Source organism: Mastigoproctus giganteus, chromosome 6 (genome assembly GCF_048544385.1).
Source record: "Mastigoproctus giganteus isolate SK-2022 chromosome 6, ASM4854438v1, whole genome shotgun sequence".
NCBI classification, from domain to species: domain Eukaryota; kingdom Metazoa; phylum Arthropoda; class Arachnida; order Uropygi; family Thelyphonidae; genus Mastigoproctus; species Mastigoproctus giganteus.
In genome coordinates, this window is record NC_143580.1 from 163,694,771 (window position 1) to 163,717,954 (window position 23,184).

General features: G+C 37.6%; 1 protein-coding gene across 5 annotated transcripts in view; it reads left to right on the top strand.

The window, feature by feature from the left end:
* The window catches only part of LOC150084715 (echinoderm microtubule-associated protein-like 2), a 364,524-nt gene that overhangs the window by 151,727 nt on the left and 189,613 nt on the right, over window positions 1-23,184 (top strand). For all 5 annotated transcript variants that reach the window (XM_090376571.1, XM_090376573.1, XM_090376572.1 and 2 more), the window contains one exon: window positions 18,965-19,066. In XM_090376571.1, the coding sequence (XP_090232697.1) occupies window positions 18,965-19,066 (102 nt within the window). The remainder of the gene's footprint in view (window positions 1-18,964; window positions 19,067-23,184) is intronic.

Sequence of the window (23,184 nt, forward strand, 5' to 3'; positions counted from 1 at the left end):
TAATAACGGCATCCTTAAGTAATTTATTTTGTTTTGCGGCACCTCTACTCAATTTTCAGTGTATTTGTGTATTTGGTAGGGGAGTTTAGCTATCATATATATATATATATATATATGTTATATGATAGTTATTATAATAATATAATTATAAAAATTACATTTCATATTACAAATTATATATATAGAGTATATAATAATTTTATTCTTTATATAGAGGTATTAAGTAAACATCAATTATAGATCATCACAAAATTAAAAAGATACTGTACACCTTTTTATAATGAAATCAACATATAAATTTAGAAAAAAATAAGTTTAAGTAACTTAAGCCCAAATTACATGGCACCCCTGGAATGTTGTTGTGGCACCCCGCTTGAAAGCCCCTGATATAATGTGAAGTGAACCCAGAGGGGAAGTAATCTGTGCATAGACTGCTTGCTAGTGGAGTGCATAGGGTATTTACTTTGGTGGCAGTGATGTTTCTATTTCTGACTACTATGTCAACTTATGTAGTAAATACCTACAAAACTGGGGGCTTCAACAGTTTCTGGGGTATCCCTGAACCCTGCCACCATAGGTTTAAGGCTCCTGGATACATGCTGTGTCTATCTGGTTTTTTTCCATGACTATTCCTATCTGATTGACAATTGTACGTGCTTGCTGGGCATTCAACTGTAAGAACTTCAATGCCCGATCATTAATAGAATCACGGAGATTATTCATAATCTGTTTTCTGTTCAAGCTGGTTTACTGCCTTGTCGTAGATCAGGCACTTCAGGTCCCTCACTGAGTGACTATAGGACAGCCCAGCAGATATTAAATTGGTGCATCTGGCCTGTTGTGTTTTTCTTCAATCCTTGTACTCATGATCTCTGACAGCATAGTGTCCACAGGTTTCTTTTTGGGAACAGGTGTGTGAGGTATGCCCGAACCTAAGACACCAATAGCACTTGGGTACGGGGAAATGTTCCCTATACCAATGGATATCCCATCCTATATAAATTCTTTGTTACTTGGAGATGATTTGCCATGCTCGTGGTGAAAGTTCATCAATCCAGTTGCAGAATTGTGTTGACTTAGATTTTGTGTTGTTTTTCGTCTTTCCTAAGTTCACTGTTCATTTCATACTTTGTCATATATTTCTGAAAGTTCTTATCGTATCTGTGAGAATTTCATTTCTACCTTTACTTTTATCCAGGTGAAAAATAATGTTTGGGCCTCTGGTTTTGGGCTTGTCATCTTTTAGCGCCATCTCACCAAGCAGGAGATTCTGTTTAATTTTGTTGTCCGCAGCCTTTGTCGCTGTTTGGATTACAATGCCAGTCAGCTGGTTTTTTCTTAACACGTTCGCTGCCGATCATGCGCCAGCACGTGATGTCGCAGCAGTATTGAAGAGCCAATCATGCTCAGGCACGGGATGTGGCATCAATACCCAGTATCCAATCACGTGCGGGATTCTTTAGACGTTAGTATGAAGTTCTCAACTTCAGTTGGCATTGTGTTTCTGCTGTCTATAGTTGTTTCGGCGTCAAGTAAAGGATGTAAACTATATGTAGTTGTATGTGGTGTTGAACATTTTGTTACGTGGTGTATGGAAAAGCCTTGTAATATGAGTTGTGTAGATGATTGTTTAACAGGTCCATTGCACCCAAAAAGAAGAAAAGTGTAATATAAAAAATCTCTTACAGATGAAGAAATTGCAAAAATGTTGGAAGAGTTATCTGATGTATATCCCAGTGATGTCAGTTACGACGATGACGAAGATTTTATCCCTCCAAAGGACGCTTCGGATTCGGAAAGTGTAGATGAAGAAGATATTGTGAAAGAGGCTACACTTCCACAGCAGGATTCCAGTGAGTTGGAAAACGTCATGTGGGAAAATGACGTAACATCGATGAAACAGTTTCGTTTTACAAAATCTGAGTCTTTGCTGCAACCTGTGTCAGGTGATAATCCTATAGATTACTTTTGTCATTTATTGACTGACAATATCTTTGATGAAATAATCACACAAAAAAATGTTTATGCTTGTGAAATACTTCTTCCCTGAGGAAATACAGAACATTCTCGAATAAATGCATGGAAGGACACCACTACAGATGAAATGCCGGTATTTTTTGGATTGATTTTACATATGGGAACCATTCGACTGAACTGCATACAAGATTATTGGAAAACAGATAACCTGTTCGGATTACATGTGTTCGCAGATAACACGAGCAGGAATCGTTTATTACTGCGGGCCATGCATTTTGCAAAAAATCCAGAAAAGAAAGAGGTATGTCCACGGGATCGCCTATATAAAATTCGAAAAATGGTGAATCTGTTCAATGCACGAATGTCGGAAATATATTATGCCTAGTCTCCAGACACTAATTTGCAAAACTTAGCATTCCTTCGTAAGAGTACCCCTTTGTTCCATTCACTAATCTTGTTGCCCTTCTTTGTACTCGTTCCAGCAGCTCTACATCCTTCTTAAAATGAGGCTTCCAGACCTGTATACAGTACTCTAGGTGTGGTCTGACCATTTCCTTATACAAGAGAATAATCACTTCCTTATCCCTGCTAGAAAAATTCTTGTATATCATTGACAAGACACCATGAGTTACTCTTGCAGACTGTCTGCACTGCTCAGAAAACTTCATATTTGACTGCCTAATTACCTCCAGGTCCTTTTAGTTTTCTATCACTGTTAGTGTAGTACCACACAGTTGATACGTTACTCTGGGGTTACTGCTTCCCATATACAGTACTTTACATTTGTCATTGTTAAACTTCAGTTGCCACTTCTCAGCCCACTTGCTCAACTTTTCTAGATCGTGTTGCATTAGCATAATGTCATTAGTAACCCTGCCAACCTTCGCATCGTCTGCAAACTTAGACATTAAGCATGATATACCATCATCAATATCATTAATAAATATAGAAAATAACAATGGATCCAACACTGAACCCTGAGGGACTCCACTAATAACATTAGTACAAGAAGAGCAGTGTCCATTGATTACCACTCTGTCTTCTCCCACTCAACCATCCCTTTATCCATAGCAGCAATTTGCCTCCAATGCCATACTGCTCCAATTTGTGCAGCAGTCTTCCATGTGCAAAAGTATCAAAAGCTTTTCTAAGATCCAAATATACAAAGGGTACTAGGAAAGTTTTGCAATATGACGCAACAATGAATCACAGGAAGCTGCTTGTTGCTGCATGTTAAGACATGTTCATACGTGCATAGTAGCCGCCGTGCCAAGTCGATGGGCTCAGTTATTCATTAGTAGTGAGAATGTAAAGTGCTTGCGATGGCATCATGGTCACGAAATGAGATAAGGACAGTTTTGCGGTATAATTTCGTGTGTGGTTTAACCATAGACCAGTGCTTAGAAGAAATGACTCTTGCACTAGATGATGATTGTCCACATCGTACAATGATATTCAGGTGGTATAGAGAATTCCAAAGGGGAAATTTCACTCTGGAGGATTCGGAGAGGCCGGGAAGGCCACGAACGTCAGTTACGGAGGAAAACGTTACTGCTGTGAGGAAAATGCTTGACGAAAACAGGTGAGTGACCTACCAACAGATAGAGGATACTTTGGGCCTAAATGCACCAGCAATTCGTTCGATTCTGCAAGATCATTTGCACGTGAAGAAACTTTGTTCTCTCTGGGTGCCGCATCAACTGACTGAAGAGCAGATGACACGACGTGTGACTTGGTGCCGGGAGATGTTAAAAAAGTTTGATAAGGGACAATCTCAGTATGTGAACAACATCGTGACAGGTGACGAGACTTGGCTGTACTATTACGATCTGCCGACCAAGGCTCAAAACAAAGTTTGGGTCTTTGATGATGACGACACACCCGTAATTGTCAGAAAATCCCGATCTGTAAAGAAGAAAATGATAGCTGTATTTTTCAAATCGAGTGGAATTGTGGAACGTGTCGTTTTGGACACGCAGAAGACAGTCACAGCTAAGTGGTATACTGAACAATGCCTGCCTAAAGTCATTGGATCTATGAAGAACCTGTGGCCAAAGTCAAGAATGGACACCTGGTACCTCCATCACGAAAATGCTCCAGCTCACCGCACCAAAGCCTGCACCGAATGTTTGACCACGACAGGACTGAAACTTCTCGAGCACCCTCCCTACAGTCCAGACCTTGCTCCCTGCGACTTTGCACTGTTCCCGCATGTGAAAATGAAGCTAAAAGGGAGGCGGTTTTCCAGTGATGAGGACCTTCTACGGGCTTGGGACAACGAGTGTGCTTTACTCCCTAGTGAAACTTGGCAGAACTGGTTTAAAGATTGGTTTCGGAGGATGGAGAGGTGTATTGAATGTAGAGGAAATTACTTTGAAAAAATTAAATAAACAAAGCTGTATTGCAAAACTTTCCTAGTACCCTTTGTATGATATCAAAATTATTCTTTGCATCCAGTTCCTTTGTGACCACATCATTGTATCCAATCAAATTGGTCAGGCAAGACTTCCCCTTAATAAACCCATGCTGTGTCCAAGCTATACTGAAGTCTTGTGTAGATGATCCTGCAGTGCTTCTGTAACCATTGCCTCCATTAATTTCCATGGAACAGAAGTTAAACTAACAGATCTGTAATTATTTGTGTTGCCCTTGTTCGGACTGCTTGTTCATGTTCAGACATGTTCGGACTGCTTTGGAAGAGAGAATGGGATTTATAGAAGCCAATTCAGAAGAACATTGCCCATGAAAGTATCTTTAGAAAAGGCATCCAGCAGAAACAGAGAGCGGAGAGACTCTGTTATAGATGAGTCATTAATTAACCTAACTGCCGTCTTTTGGATAGAATATAGAAGTCTGAAAGAAGTTTTGGGTGCACCGGCCCTAGGAGGGGCAAAAATGCTCAGTGAGGAAAACATGAAAGGGGTGACAGTGAAGGGGGCTAACAAATGAAGAAGATTAAGGTGACTATAGGAAGTTAATGGGATAGAGGGGCACCTCTGTGGGAGTAGCCCATCCTCACATGTGGGGTGGACTGTTAAAGAAAAGTAAAAGATTTGTGGTGGTAGGATCCACCAGGCAAAAAGTTGGGATGGTAGGTGAGGGAAGGGGAGATGGGAGGAAAGTCATTGGGTCAGACTGCCCTATGTTAGGGGGAGTCCACTCTGTGTATACACCGTGCCATTCTGCATGAAATCCCACGCCATGCCTCAAAAGACAGGATGTATGGCATCAGCAAAACAAGTTGGGGGATTCCATTTAGGTTCCCCCCACTGCGTCCAAGTGGGAAGGCCTACCATAATTACAAAACCAAGGCCATTTTGTTAAAGGGAAAACTTGACATTAGGTGTCTCCCTGGTATTAAGATTGGCAGCACCACCATTCATTTAGTCACCAAGTTAAAATATCTTGGAATTATTGACAGCAACCTCACTTTTACTCCACACCTCCAATATCTTGGAACAAAGACTAGGAAATACACTGCCTTGGTGAAAACAATCATGCACATGGACTGGAGCCTCCGTGGTCATTCCCTCACTCTGCTCTACAAGGCGATTTTCTTGCCTATTGTATGTTATGGGGCAGGTGCCTGGGCTTACAGGGCAACACTTGCCAGGAATTAAAATGAAGCTAGAATAAATACATCTTACCATGCTCCTCACCATCTCTAGGGCATGCTGTACTGTTAGTACTCCTGCCCTCCAGATCCGGTGGGCTTCTCCTTGATCTGGAGGTTATCTGTAGCGGGCTATCTTACTGTCCTAAGAAAAATTATTCCAACCACTATCCTAAATTACAGTGTGAACCTGGCAATTGACCCGAAAATTTAAAAAAGAAATGTTTCAAATCACTTTTTATCTTGTCTGGCAAATGCATTGGGATTCCATTCCTAAAGGTCTTGTCACAAAGAGATTCATTCCCTAAATAGCCTTCACCAGCCCTAAGCCTTCACTCTGGTTTGCCTCTGGTCTCTTTACCTCCTTCATTCACTGTCCATGGCTCCCTAAACACTAAACTTCCTGAACTTGGCATCATTGAAGGTCCTTATTGCTCCTATGAGCTCCCAGAAAGCTGGGAGCGTATATTGTAACACTGCCCAAACTATGACCACTCCAGAGCGTCTCTTACTACATCCATGACAGGGCTTCCATCCGGACAAAAGCGCTTATTCCTTGCTGACCAGGACTGTTTCATCGCACATCCATGACAGGGCTTCCATCCGGACAAAAGCGCTTATTCCTTGCTGACCAGGACTGTTTCATCGCACTCTCACAGTTCTCCCAGGAAGTGTTCATCAAATGTAGGAACAACCTGAAAATCCAGGCCAACTTGATTCCAGCTCAATCTGAAGATTAATATCTAAACTCGACAGTCTACTCCAACTTGACTATACAGTAGACCCCCGTTATAACGCGGTTCACTTTACGCTGATTCGCTATAACGCTGTTCTTATATTATAACCCGTATCTGACTATAACGCTGTCACAGATCACTATAACGTTCTTTTACAGATTGCATTTTTGGCATATTTAACGAAATTGTTTCATTTGATGGAGTCAATAGCTTGAAAATTAATATAAAAATACAGTTAAAACGTTTCCCATGCTCAGTGAAATTTTCTTGCATGCTAATTTAATTGCAGTACAGTGACTTAACCGTACGTAACTAATGCAACCAACGCAGTTACATTTTCGAAGAGTTAATAATGGCCGATAAGAATGAAAAAGCAACAACGTCTGGGTGCAGTATGAAGATTATAAATGTAAGAAAAAGACTGAATTTGAAAATTAAATTAGACATTTTGAAGCGAATTGATTCCGGTCAAAGACAAGCGGATGTGTGCCATAATTTAGGACTTGCAAGTTTAACTGTAAGAACAATTAAAAAAAAAATAAGGAATTAATTTTAGCATCGGGAAAGATAGCTGTTCCACTGCAAGCAACTAGGGCTAGGCCTCCTATTAGGATTGAAATGGAAAGACTTTTAACTAATTTTATTGAAGATAATATCGCAATGCAGAATTCAGTTAAGTTAAATATTATTAAAAAAAAAAAAAAAAAAGGAGAGACAGATTAGCCTATATGATGATCTGAAGAAAACTCACCTAAAAAAAAAAAATTGGAACCATTTAAAACTAGTAAGGGCTGATTGAATAGTTTTAAAATTGTGGGAGAAGCCGCAGGTGCTGATCAAGGAGCTGAAACTTTCAAAAAAGAACTTGTTAAAATTATTGAAGAGGGATATTATGTGTTATACTTCTCAACAAGTTTTTAACATACATGAAGCAGGACTTTTGTGGAAACGAATGCCTATAAGAAGTTTCATATTGAAAGAAGAAAAAAGACATGCCAGGTTTCAAAGCGGCGAAGGATCGGTTGACTTTATTGTTGAGTGGTAACGCTGTGAGGGATTTAAAATTAATACCCCTTTTAGTTTATTTGGAAGAGGGCCAAAGTTCAACCCCAAAATCGACACATTTTTCATGATTAAATTCATCAATTAAATTAAATCAATTTAGATCAATTAAATTAAATCAATTTAGATCAATTAAATTAAATCAATTTAGATCAATTAAATTCATGATTTTAATTGGAAATTTAAGTTTAATTTTGATACTTAAGTAGTTACCACATAATTATATACGTATGTAATGCAGAATATTTATATTTACAAATATTTGAATATTAAATATTTTGACCGACATTTGTGCGTCTTTTCACTGCCGTTTATTATTGATTAGTAAATATCCTATGGCACCGACCGCAACTCACAAATACATATGTTGTTACCTTCCAGTTACCTTATGGGAATGCGGCGCTTGGTTAGTGCGGATTCACTTAGCGCTCTGTTTTTCTGGAACGAATTATCAGCGTTAAGCGGGGGTCACCTGTATAATCCCATCTATATACCTTGTTGTGGGGCAGGTGAAACTGTCATCTTTTTGTAGCCAACAACCATTCATCTTTGTTCAGCACCCTAGCTGTGCAATCTTTTATCCCTGGGTGAGCTTCCCAATCCAGGGACATCCTAACTCCTCCCCCCTCCCCCCTACCTCACTCAACTGGAGGATGCCTTCTTTCTTTGTCCTCTCTTCTTCTCACCTGCCTTTTGTCCCCACTCTCAAACTATCTCCTGTACTCACACTTTAATTTGCATTTTTTTCCCTTTAGGCACCCCTAGAAAGCTCAGGCAACTCTGAGTTTCCTAGTCAGAGTTCTTTCCCCTGTTGCACTGCCTGGCCTACCTCCACGGGGTTAGTGATGAGCAATGTGGGGTCCCACAAGGCCCCCCCCCCCGTGGCTAAATGGCCAGATGAACAACCCTACACTTACACATGCATATTCTGGCCTTTATAGGGAACTCTATGCATCCCAGAGTACTATGTGTGGTTAGGGCAGACCTCCAGTGCCGGAAAACAGTAAATACTAAATCTTCATATATTCAATCCCTCTGCACACCTTCCAGTCCAACATATACATAGGTATACACTTTTTTTTTTCTTTTTTTGATTAATTTACGTATTTATGGGCAGACTGGCAGGTAACAATGCACAACAAGCACTCACTTGTGTGCATCTTTACATACATCATCACAAACTCAAAGACTTCATAGGCGCCACCTAAATAAACACAACTATCATGATATTTACATTTCCCCCCCCATATATCTATCTATCTTGTCACATCTACATTCACTTTGCTACCATACCGTTTACACAGGTCTTTACTTGTGCTCTGTAACTTGTGTTGTAACAGTATCCTGAATTGACACAGAGACTTAGCACTATTTTTTTTTTCAGTTAAGTGGACTTGTACTTGTTTCTCGCCCAGCAAGTTACACATATTTACATTAACTAACTTACACACTAACACATGTACGATTTCACACACAAGTATATTTATCCTGGTAAGCATATAGATATCTACCTGCCTGCAAGCATTCAGTCACCTATTCAACATACACTGAGTCACACCCAGGTACTCATTCATATGATTTTTCATATAATTATATAATTCATATAAATTGTTTTAAACAATATGTAAGTAGATGAAAAAGCTTTGAATGCACAGGATTTTAGACAGATATAAGATGGAAAAGATGGGATGCTATTATAAATATAAGATGACAAAAGTAAAGAGGTCATGCAGTAAATCTGATGTGGTATTTCATTTATAGTTTTATAAAATTATTCATTCAAGTTGTGGGTTATAGTTAGATTAATAAAAACATTTCCTTTTATACTTCTTGCACTGGGTGGGAAACACATTCTAACAAGCCAGTCATTATCAGATTTGTCATCAGGGAGGGTAACTTTTCAAGCTAGAATGGGATTCACAGTTTAGGTTATCGCTGCATGGTTGCTTCTCCTAGTCTCGAAAGCTTTTTGAGCAAATTCAGAGAAGGCCATGTAATGCCTGTCACCAGAGATGTGAAAAGTTGTTCATTTCCACAGCTTATTAGCCCTATTTTTGTTACGATTATACATCTGTGGGGATGATAATTGGGGCAGTCATATAAGATGTGAGGCCCAACCCTCATCAGCACTACAGGTACATTTTGGGTCCTTGTGAGGCCCAGTTGACATAGTTTTATTCAGGGATCTATGCCCTGTTAGCAAAAATGTAGTGTATAAGGCTGGTGCAAACCAGGATGAAGGTTTGGGGAAGACTAGGGTTACCTGTGGCAAGAACCTCTTAGCGATGTCCCCTTTATCTGATTTTCCTGCTTATCTTGCCATTGCTGTTGTAGACAGGTCAGTATCCTTTCTTACCTTGTTTAGGATCAGCTTTTAGGTCTGTGTTGATCCCTAAGATGGCAGTAGGGATCTGCCTTCTAAGCCCATAGTTAAGGCTGCTTCAAATTATTTCGAAATCTAATGGCAGTGCCCCAGCCATGACCTGCAGGGCAGGGGTGCTGCCAGTGCGGCCCTGGTAAGTGTAAGTAGAATGACATGCGATGGATCCTAGGTTAGTTCAGTTGTTACTTAGTAGCATCCTAGGGAACCAGATGCCAGCCCCATAAGTAATTACTGGGAGGAAGATAGCCTTATAAATGAGGACTAAAGTCTTCCTTTTTAAACCCCAGCTGGCTGTACTTATTCTGGCAATCATGCTAGCATAGTTTCTCACTTTTTTATCAACATACGTTAGACGAGGGTGAAATGTTAGCTTGGAGTCAAAGACGACTTCAAGGTATTTTATTTCTGTTGTGTGAGGGCTTATTGTTTTTTTTTTTTTTTTTGAAATCTTTATCTGCGGAGATCTTCTTAATTTGCCTTTTAGTAGGATGGACTTAATTTTTGTACTAGAAATTACCAGCTTATGGGTTCGTGTCCAATTCTGCAGAAGGTTCTGGCATGAGTTTCCTTCAGAGCCCTTCTGGTATTATCCATCACAAGGAGAACAAGGTCATCTGCAAAGGCAACCTTGTCCACTTGACATGTCTGCCTCCAGTAATTTTTCCGGCATTAGGTTCCAGAAACAGCAACCTGGCACAAACTCTGAGAGCATCCATGGGTAACATTTCACAGTATACATTGAAACCTAGTTTGCACTGCTATTTTCCTGAAGCAAAAAATGAGAGTAGGAGTGTGTTATAGGCCTAATGACCCCAATGAGTACAACAAACAACTGTACAGAGAAACAGTGGATCAGTAAATCAGAATGTCTTATCAAGAATCTGCATATAAAAGAACCACTAGATAACAGTAAACACAGTTTTTCGATATGGGATTTCTTACAGTGGGACCAACTAATAATGTTACTAACAATAAATTCTAAATGGGCAGCATTCAGGGAAGTAATCGCAAAAGCTAATCATTTCATACTATCTAAGAAAAACTGTTCACGATGTAGACCTATATGGATGACAGATGAAGTATCGAGACACATAGCCAGGAAGAAAAATGCATGGGATGCGTATAAATTATCAGATTATTGTTATTATTACTAGCCATATAGTGCAAAGAAGCCTGAGGCTTATGCTGCACCAGCCAAAAAATAATTTCCAATGAGTTACCCTGAGAGAGAGAGAGAGAGAGAGAGAGAGAGAGAGAGAGAGCCAGAAGTAGAAGGGAATCACCAAGAATGAGAAGAATGATGATATCCAGCTCAGGACCCTGGGTGTGCCAAGCCCATACTCACCAGATGTGAGCCCTATGGTAGATATAAAGTAGTGTGCAATCAAGTCACAAAGGAGGTTAGGCAATCCAAGACAGATTGAAGTCTCTGGCCAGGGATTCCAAGAAAAGCAGCAAAGACTTCTTTACTTATATTAGCAGTAGAAGGAAAGGGGCTGAATCACATCAGTCCACTTGATATATCAACTTGATGATCCTAATCAAGTTACTGACAGGCTGAATAGGTATTTGCATATACATTTAAACAGGAGGAATTCTTGAGGGATGGGAATGCCAGAAGTTTAGCAATGCTATTAGTGGGTATCACAGGGTTTGGTGCTGAACTCATTGTTTTCTGTATTTATTAATGAGGGTATATGAAGCTTTATGCCTAAGTTTCGATAATAGAAATGTTGGTGAGGTGGTTAATGAAGTAATGAAGGTATGCTACTGCAACAAGATCTAGAAAAATTAGTAAGATAGGCTGAGAAATGGCAATTGAAGTTTAATGTTGACAACGCAAGGTACTGCATATGTGTAGCAGTAATCCCCGAGTAACGTAACAATTGTGTAGTACTACGCTGAGGGTAGGGGAAAATGAAAAATACCTGGGGGTAATTGTACAGTCTAATACGAAGTTCTCTGAGCAGTGCAGACAGGCTGCCAGGACACAGCTCATGGGGTTTTGTCAATGATGTACAGCGATAAGATGTCGTCAAAGGAGCTCCTAAATAATTACTATTAAAAACCTAGCTGGACAGTATCGGTATTATTACAACCTATGTCAAATGCCAATATAAAGTGTTTGCATACAGCAAAAAAAAAAAAAAAGAAAGAGAAGTATTTTGTTTTTTAGCAATACTTCATCTTTTCTCCTCTTCACAGTATTTTTTTTTTTTTTTCAAAAAACAATGTCAGCAACCATTCTTTTTACTTCTAGGTTGCTACTATAATTTGTAAATGTCAAAGGGCTTGATTTTACAAAACCTTCTCCATTGAAATAGGCCGACCGGGCTAGCCGAGTGGGTAAAGTACCTGCCCGGCAACCCAAAGGTCGCGGGTTCGATTCCCGCCTCGGGCTTGGATCAAAGTACTGCAAAAACCTTGGGAGGTGCAATATGGCCACAGAAGCCGATGCGCCAACAACTACCAAATCAATCAATCAATCCATTGAAATATAGGTTTTGCTTATGAGAGAGCAGTAGTAGAGATATTTCATATGAGAATCTCACCATGCTTACACTGATCAACACCAAAAATGTTTCTGGCTTGAAAATAGCCAATTCTTAATTTCAGAATGAGAAAAACTAATATAGCATTTAAAACTCTTAGTTAGCTCTTGTTTCCATGATATAGCCCCTTTTATGATTTAGGGGAATATTGGTGAATACTAGGGAATTTTGGAGTCTAGAGAATAGATAGGTTGGTAACACTGAAACAGGAATCCTTACACGGTGGTTTTTTTTTTTTTTTTTTTTTTTTTGTAACGGGGGGGGGGGATGCAGCTTGGGAAGCCTTTAAAAGTGATGTGCATGACTTCCTGGGAAACTAAAGAGCTGGAAACTATGTTGAGACTGTGAACAACCTTCTAGAAAAGTATCATCAATTAGGCTGCAAGATGTCACTGAAAATCCACTTTCTCAACTCTCATCTGGACTTCTTCCCCGACAACTGTGGTGCAGTGAGTGACGAGCATGGTGAGTGATTCCTCCAAGGCATTTCAGCAATGGAAAGAAGATATCACTGTAGGTGGAACACTTCTATGCTTGCTGACTGCTGTTGGACAGTAACAAGAGATGCCCTGGAAGTGGAATACAAGCAACAAGTGAAAAGAAGGCGCTGTCATGAATAGGCCACAATTTGAGAAAGTACTTTCGGTTCCTATGCTGTTTTATTGTGTTCTTGTTTTTTTACACTTTAATTAAAAACTGTGATTTATGTTGTATCAAGAAAATGTAAATATGAGATTGTTTTAATATTGCTTTTTACTCAGACTACTACTGAAATTACTATATTCTTAGACAGTAGCGTTAAACACCATTAAACATATCAGCTTTTTGTTTCGTATAAAAAAAACTTGTTCTTAGGCTGTTAAATCCCCTGAGAGCAGTATCCTTTGCATATTTATTTTTGAACTTTGAAGAACTGGACTTATTGAAAGGCATTTTATAATATAATTGTGTTACTGTAATATAAAATTTATATAAATGGGTTTGTCTGTTGTTGTATGATATGAACTTTTTCCTCTTAATTTCAGAAATACGAAAAACCATATTTGAACCTCTTGTTTGGCACTACGAAATTGCCACATCATATCTTTAAATGAATTTTTAATTAAAACCTTTACCCTCTTTAACCTTAAAATCAAGGAACAAGTATTTCTAAAAATGTAGGAAATAGTTTAGTATTGTCAAGTCTGGTATCCTTTGATACACTTGCAAGTCAAGTGTACTTACTATTAGTAGTGGCAAAAAATGCAATAAAGCATGCTTATACCACACCAGCAGGAAAAAAAAAAAAAAACTTTTCCACATCACCTGTCTGTCCCTTCCCATAGTTTGTCTAGATCTTCCTTGAATTTATTCAAATTTCCAACTTCCACAGCAACAAAAACAGGTGAGAGTTTGTTCCAACAATCAACTACCCATTGACTGAAAGCAAACTTCCACACATCTATTTTGCAACTATCCTTCCTCAATTTGAATTTATGCTCCCTCACTGAGAAATATGAAGAATCCCATCAGCTTTCGGTTGCTCAAGCATTCAAAGCCTTAAACAACTCAGTCAGATCACCTCACAGGTACTAGTCTATAGATGTTCAGTTTACAGATTTGAAGCCTTTCTTGGTAGGGCACCCTTTTGCTCCCCCTCACTAATCTTGTTGCTCTTCTGTGCACCCATTCCAACAGATCCATGTCCTTCCCAAAATGAGGCTTCCAGACATGTATGCAGTACTCAAGATGTGGCCTAACCATAGATAATCACCCCCTTATTGCTGCTAGCAAAATTCGTGTATGTCATTGACAAAACTCCATGAACTATCCTGGCAGCCTGTCTGCACTGCTCAGAGAACTTCGTATCTGATTTCTTTGTTCCTGCATACATTAAGATCAGTTGCAGATATAAAAATATACTGAAGTAATTCCATGTGATTTTTCTTTTTCAGTAATGATAAAGCTACAACATTAATTCTCATTTCAGAAACTTTTCTTTCTTAAAACCCACTCTCTCTTACCCATAACAATAGCATGTACGTCACAATATTGCGCACGTGAAACGTGGAAGCAAATGTTTCAGTGCAGAAATGTTTAAACATTCACAGATAAAGTTTAATTATAAAGCAAGCATTTTTAACATTTGATTAAACAGTAAAAGTGATAAAAATAAGACAGACATTAGTATATTAGTATACATTTTTATTTCAGATACTAATAATGCTAACAAATATACTTAAGATAGAGTTTAACTATATATATAGATAGATAGTAAATTTACATTTCTCTCTGAAACAGTTTGTTCATATAAATAAACGAAAATGATGAAAATTTAATATGAAAAAAGTTCAAATGTTCTGATAAATCTGCTCATTCTACACAGCTACAAATATTAATCAAGTAACTAACTAATAAAATATGAAACACAATCACAAGACCATGAGGTTTCAAAAATAACTGGTGGATTACGAATTGCACTGGATGATTAGCAAACATGTCTTTCTAGATATGTGAACTTTTCATGGATCAACCCCTGTTGGTCTTCCTTTTTCTTGTTGCTGAGATGCAATGTAAAAAATAATAATTGTTTTCTGAAAAATAGGGTAAGGGATGCTGAAATCAGCATTATCTCTCAATGTTTTGTAATGATAAAATCAGAATATATAATGTAATCATTTTATGGTGGCAGAATCTGGTACCAGAAAAAATGGTTTATATTTATATTTTCTAGTTAATCCAGCTCCTGGAATTTTAGAAACCAAGATATATTGGTTTCATTTAAAATATCATTTGTTTTAATTTTTTAAACTTCTATATTGATAAAATGAATAATAATAATTTTTAAAAAATGGAAAAAAAAATGGTATTATTTACCATGATTAGCTGAGATGAAAGAGAAGAGTTCATTAGGCTTAAAGTATTTCAAATAATGGCATTGTCATTTCTCAATATATTCATCTTTATTGTCTTTCAGTAATTCTTTAATTAAATTTTAATATTAAATGCATGTAAAAATTCAGAGTATACTCCCACCTCATGAGATTAAAAAAAATCAAAATTGATGAGAAGAAAGAAGTGTACCAGTATCTAAAAAAAAATTGCAAGTTTACACGGATATGGAGTTGTAATTAGCTACTTCATTCAAATAGTGGTACTTTTTTTAGTTATAAATAGAATATATATATGTGAATATGAATATTTATCGGCATTGTTGAAGTTGGCAGCCAGCGTGAACAGTCTTCGTTAACACACTTGTTTTATAACTTTTTCTCTGCTTTTTTCTCCATCTTTTGTGAATCTTGGAGAAAGTGACCCTGTCTGACCATAGAAATCTGATTCACCAATGATGCAATTGGAAGCAGAGCTAAGTTATGCTTTTTTGTATAACACAGACTGAACACTGGCAACTGGTGAACATATGTAGACATTGTCTAACAATGTAGTAGATGTGATTATAAATGCAAATGGGCCTATGGTACTGCATTCCATGACTTAAAGAAGAAAATATTACAGTATATTATTTTACATTTTACATATGGAATGTCCTCTGAGGTATACTATACTGTATATCTCAGAGGAAGCTAGGTGCACTGAGATTTCCAAAGTAAAAACTGACCTGGTCAATTGTGGTTACCCAACCCATATATTAGACAAGTGCTTACTACAAGCACAAGAGCTTATGACCCGGGGCCGCCTCTGTAGCCAGGTGGGCAGGAGCAGCAGTGCGTAGCACACACTTCTTGATTAGACCGGGGTTTGAGCCCATGACCACCAGATGCGGAAAGGTCAGGGAATGACCACCGCATATCCCTGGAGCAATATGGCCTTAGTTGCTAATGTTCCTAAAAAACCAAAACAACAACAACAGCTTATGACCCGCCCGAGGCCGTCATCCCCACATGACAATATGCCCACTGGCTGTATTCCCTGTTATCCAGGCATGTTGGACCAGAGGAACAGATATTCCTGAGCCTGCCCATACCTATTACAATGTGGTGCAGATACGTCAATGATATCTTCACCACCATCCCACATTGTTCAGAGGTAACACTACTAGAATACCTCAATTCTTTATCACTATTCATCCAGTTCACTTTAAAACTAAAAGTGGACGGGTCCCTTCCATTCTTAGACGTTCTATTAAAGCGAGTGGGCCCACACCTCGAAACCTCGGTATACCGTAAGCTAATATGGTGCGGGCAGTTTACCAACTACAGATCTGGTCGAACCACCATGACCTTAACCCTAAACGTGATTACGAAGTGATCAACCAATCCTGACACTTCCGCCACCACCTTTGGCTGGAATCATTGAACATATCATGCAATTCAAAAACCTTGAATTGCTGCAAGGGCACAAGGCTACACCCTATTTTGGAATCAACAGTCTTGAAGCTTGATAAATGCTGGTAGCAAACCCACGCAAGTCCGTGTACCAACAGTGAACACCAATCTAGTAGATGAATGTCAGTCTCACGGCCATGTACGCATCAGAGCACACACAGCTCTTATATCTATTGATTTATCTATAACGTCCATATTCTGTTATAATCTGTATATGTTTGCTGAGGAAGTAGTCTATTTTCCCTGAAAGCTTCATTCTTTGTCATTAAAATTCTAATTACTGGATATATACTGTATTATTTTCTTCTTTAGGTGTGATGATATTATATTTTCCGAAGAAAATGCACAGTGCCATTTTTGCATGCATACTTACATTTCCATTTATGCCACTCTTTTTAGCATGAAAAGATCAGTATTGTTTAACCATGTTTACAGTTCCATTAATTATAGTTGTGATGATAGTGATTTGCAAAGTTTTTAAGAGTAGACAATATCCAACACAACTAATGGTTCAGGTTATTCAAGAAGTTTGGAATAAGTTACAAAACCCTCATTCAAGTTATTGTGTCCAAGAAATCGGTTCTGAAGTATGGTTTCTCTCCCATTCTATAGCCAATTCACATGTAATATTAACTGTTCAGAAACACTGGTGTTTGTGTATACCTCCATTCCATAACAAGTTGCACGCAATGTTTAGCAGGTGTAGGATTTATCAGAATATAGAAATCAGAGATATATCATTTATAGAATATAATATGTCAAGGTTCTTCATGTGCTTTTCTTACACCTACTAAGCATTTGTGACCTTTATCTTATAACAATGATATATGATGTGGTTACAAAGGAACTGGATGCAAAAAATAAATTTGATATCATATATTTGGATTTCAGGAAAGCTTTTGACACTGTTGTGCATGGAAGACTATTGTACAAATTGGAGCAGAATGGTATTAAGGGTAATACCATTGCAGTTGCTACAATGGATAAAAGGATGGTTGGGTGGGAGAAGACAGAGGGTTGTAATTAATGGGTGCTGCTCTTCATGGACTAATGTTATTAGTGGAGTCCCACAGGGTTCGGTGTTGAGTCCTCTGTTGTTTTGTATATTTATCAATGATATTGATGAAGGTATATCAGGCTTAGTGTTGAAGTTTGCAGATGATACAAAGGTTGGCAGGGTTCTTAATGGCAGTAATGGCAGTGTGCTACTGCAACAGGATCTAGATAATTTGGGCAGATGGGCTAAGAAGTGGCAACTGAAGTTTAACCTTGACAAATGCAAAGTACTGCATATGGGTAGAAGTAACCCCAGAGAAACGTACCAACTGTGTGGTACTACACTTAAAGTGGTAGAAAATGAAAAAGACCTGGGAGTAATTGTGCAGTCAGATATGAAGTTTTCTGAGCAATGCAGACAGGCTGCCAGGGCAGGTCATGGGGTTTTGTCAATGATATATAAGAATTTTGATAGCAGGGAAAAGGAGGTGATTGTCCCTCTATATAAGGCAATGGTCAGGCCACGCCTTGAGTACTGCGTACATGTCTGGAGGCCTCATTTTAGGAAGGATGTAGATTTGCTTGAGCGTGTACAGAGAAGGGCAACAAGATTGGTGAAGGGAAGGAAGGGATCCTCTTACCAAGAGAGGCTTAAGTTCTACAAATTGCAGTGGCTGGAGACTAGGTACCTGCGCGGTGATCTGATTGAGGCCTTGAATGGATTGAGCATGCTGAATTCTGATGGGATCCTTCCACTTGTTCAGATTACAAACCTAAGGGGGCATAAATTCAAATTAAGAAAAGAAAGATGTAGAATAGATGTGCGGAAATTTGCCTTTAGCCAGTGGGTGGTTAATTGCTGGAACAAACTTCCATCTGTCGTTGTGAAAGTTGATAGGTTAAATAAATTTAAGGAGGAACTGGACAGGCATTTGGAGGGAATGGTGTGTTTTTTTTTTTTTTTTTTTTGCTGATGCTGCATAAGCTCATACACTTGCTTTCTTGCGTCACATGCCACTACTACAACAAGTGATAAGGTAAAGGTCAGCATAAGGACAGAACCCCAGAAGCTATTTCTTTGAGGTCCTAACTTCTTTTCTCTTTTAACATGTTAACTTTTATGGAATCACCATATAAAGGTACATATTTTGCAGTAAACCGTGCAGATAAGAGATGTGTTTTGTAAATTATACACATCTTTGCATATATTAAAATATACAAAATCGAACCTAGGATTTTGTTTATTATTATAATATTTGAAATCTTGTTGTAATTATATCTAATCCATTATATGTATAGGTTATACTTATTTATTTTAGGCACATGTACGTGTCTGGGACTCAGTGAGTTTAAACACTCTTCACGTTATAGGAAATGGAGAATTTGAAAGGGCTGTCAGTTGTATAGCATTTTCTAAAACAGTAAGTTAACATTCATCAATGTAGAATATTTTTATATTAATAGAATTCATCATGTTTCTAATATTTCATGGCCAAAGTTAACCTTCTGTTTTGATTTCCCATACAATGTAAACCATTTATCAGGGAAGCAAAATATCTGGAAGTTGGGTGATTCACACTTAATAAAAGAGAATTAAACTCTTTTTTTTTTTTAAACATGTTGAACATGTTTTTAAACAAACTTTTTGAAAAAGCAAGAAGCTCTAGAACTTTTTGCTTTTTTAAAAAGTTCCAGGGATGCTACAGATGTTTACATGTTACGTTGGAAAAAATTATGGGAACAGTTGGTAAAAACATGCTATCGTGTAGTACTTACTATAAGGATATTTACTTACTTCACAAGCTTTTCTGTCATAATAATAATTCAAGTGGCTTTGAAAAGTCGGGGACTTAAAAACAGTACATGGTTAGGTGTGCCATTTCGTGATGGACCATGCAGAAGAATCACTGAGATTTGAACTTGCATTCTCAGTGGCAATGTAGTGGTGTTGCTACCTGTTGTTCCTTTGGAGAGGTCTATATCCAGATCCTATCAGTGACTTGAAGGAATTCTTAAATATCTCTCAGGGTGTTGTAGTTATCAGTCTTAGGTGTAGAGAGTTGGTGCCCTTCCCCCAAGAGTTACCCTGGGTTTTAGAGCTCACAGATTTGTCTCTGAACTGGTACATGTACAGACATAATATACATAGCCCATATATTAATACCATAAGAACTTATGCACTTATCACCATTGTAGTTGATGCACCAAGGAACCTCTACCTAACCAAAATCCAAAATTGAAGTGGTTAAAACAGGTTTCCCAAGCTATTCTTGAAGAAATATAGTAATGGTGCAATATAAAATGATGGTTACTGCAGGTTTCTTCCAGAGGTGTTGGCAGGTGGATGCACTCATAGCAGTAGCATATATTGAGGTTAATATGTAATGTCTATGGAACTTCTTATAGCTGGGAAAACACATATCAACACAGAACTAGATCAAAGGGTTGTGGCACCCTTAACTAACTTACTTTGTTTTGGCACCCATGCTCCTGTCCAATTCATATAAGTTGAAAATACTTTTTCAGTTTAAAAATAAAATAAGTTTTTTGAAAATGTTTATTTCATCCAGTTCATTTTATTAATTTAATTATTTATTAATTTAACAAATAGCATTAATTATTACAAATTTTTGTTAAATTTTCTGCTTCAAAATTTAATATTTTAAGCCTTAACAGCCAAATATTTGCATCATTTCATCCAGGTCTAAATTTGGTGATTGCTTGTTCGATTGATGAGTTTGCTGTTATTTGTTGTTGTTTTTTTTTGGTTTTTAGGAGCATTAGCAACTTAGGCCATATTGCTCTGGGATATGCGGTGGTCATTCCCTGACCTTTCCACATCCTCCGTATTTGGTGGTGACGGGCTCTAACCCCGGTCTAATCAAGAAGCGTGTGCTATGCACTGCCACTCCTTCCCATCTGGCTACGGAGGCACTATGAGATTGCCACTCCATCCAGTCAACCTTGTCATCATGGAATGGAGGTAGGTTCTTCATCCTTGAAAAGCTCCGTTCAGCACTAGCCACTGATACTGGCAGCTACAAGAATTTTTAGTGCCACAAAAAGATTTGCCAATGGTGCCATCAGATTATTTGAGCACATGAAGTGTAAGATTTTTGGGGAAAATAATTGCCTTGAAATGGTTTTGCAAATATTTTAATTCTCCATGTAAATTGATAATGGAGGTAACTTTCTGATCACCATCTATACACAGAATTGATTGTTATGCTTTATGATTAACTCAGATTAGTGGATTGCACTGTCAAAATAGTAGATCTTAAAATTTTCCTTCTCTGTTGTTCCAACTTCGTTTGGTGTTCACTAGCAAACATTCATTTTTTGGTAGTGAATTCTTATTAGCCCAAATTCAATTGCTAACTTTTTTGCATTGTCTAGAAGGCATTTAAGTTTATCATCTGTTCTACAGTTTTCAAGGTTTTTGATTGATTCTGAAAGCAGGGGGAGGGGAGATAACTTGTGCATATTCAAATTGACTTCTTAGAGACTTTGCTTGTAATGTTGATTTGACTCAATATATCATACCAAACAGTTAGGCAGCAGATAAATTTGGTTTAGTACTTTTATTAGTTGTCAAGAATTCAGACCCTAATTGCCAATATAGAATTCCTTTTTTAAACTGCTTATTTGTTTCTTGTTGATTTTGAGTGATTTTTTTTCTGTTACTCTCTTGATTTTGGCACCCACTCTTAAACTTCAACACCCTAAGCCAATGCCATCCCTGTATCAATACATTGCATGTAAACACTTTAGCGAACACTCAGAACTACAGAGTGAGCCAGAACACACAGTAATGCAATTCAGAAGCAGCAGAGGATAAGTTGTGAGGTGTAGTGTTATGACAGACTGCTTCACAAGCCCGCTGTGCATTAAAGAAATGCTATCAGGTCTTTTAACATTCTTTGGCTGGTCACTGGTATTTTGATTCTCTATAGCTAGTGATATCTTCATTACAACATTTTCAATGCCTGGGGAACACTTTCTTCACTTTTATACTATCAGGTATCTCAGATTTTTGCTTTTCGTGCTACTGACTTGTTATCAGCTGATGGGTGACCTCTATTAGCATATATGTGCAGAACTGATTTTTTTTGTTTTTTTGACCAAGTGAATAGCCAAGCAGTATATGGAAGTTAAAAAAAAAAACCTTCCATTTAAAAGTATTACAACAGCTTTGTGTGCCTCGTAGAACCGGACTGCATTTGCCCTGCGCAGTATAGGATTTTAGGGGGATACTTCAATACAGTATTTGAAATTAAATACAGGCAGTTCTCGGGTTTATGAGTTTTTTTTTTTTTTTTTTTCAAGTATCAACAAAATCGAAAATATGAACATTAATTGCAAGAAATGAACGTTAAACATTTATAAATCGCACATTTCAAACCACGCTTGTAGCTATACAATAAAGTGTACCCCACTTATACGATATTAACGCAATAACACATTGTGTTTTAGTTATTCGTTCCAAGACCTTGTAGTTGAAATTTTTGCTGTATAACTAAGCTATTTATTTCTCTAAAAGGTCATTTTTATAATATAAATTGTATTAGTTACCAATTCAAACCATTAAAATGCACTACACTTCCATTGTTATCATATGTTATGTTATAAGAATCAATTTTGAACGCCTTTGCGACATTTTTCTAAATCACTTTTCTGGAGGTCACTACCATAAAACGATAAAAACAATTTGCACTTTCTGGTTTATTGGGCTTTTCTGTTGGTGCAATCAATTATAAACTGGTTGTAAATTCAATGTTATTGCATTTGTGAAAATACCGATAGCTGGAATTGTGTATTTCACCATAATGTTTTTATGTTATTATGGTGAAATGTGTTTCCCCTTCACTGCAATCTTAAATCATATAAACAAAACATATAAATTTTCAGAATCTTGTCTTCATTCCTTTTTTTTTTTTTTTAAGCTTCGTAAACTTGTTACTCCCACGAATCATGTTAGTTGTAATCTCACTTGCGCATATCTTGTTAGTTAGTTGCAACTTGTGCGTGCCGTTAAAAAATGCTTATGCATGCTAACGTGAAATTTATAAAAAAAAAGGAAATTATCTTTGAAACAAATGCATCTTGAAGAATTTCTGAAGAAAATGACTACTTGTGTAACAAACCAACAACGAGTGCCGACAACCAAACAACAAGTGAACGAGTGTGCATTTAGTTGATGATGAAGAATAAACATTAACATTTGTAAGTCATAAATAATTTCATTTAATTATAATTTGCTTGATTTTACAGGGTATGTTTTTGGATAAATCATCATTATTTAAACATAAACTAATTAGCTAACTAATTTCATTGTTGAGAACGTAACCCCTGTTTTCAACATTAACATTGTCTATGGGAAATAAATTCCTGCTTTAAGAGTTTTCACTTTATGAACGCACACTAGGAACGAATTAACTCGTAAAGTCGGGAACTACCTGTAATTTATATGTCATGGTGATCATTCTGCTCCCATTGAACGTTGAGTCCTCAGTGCTAAGGCTTGGGCCTGTGTATGATG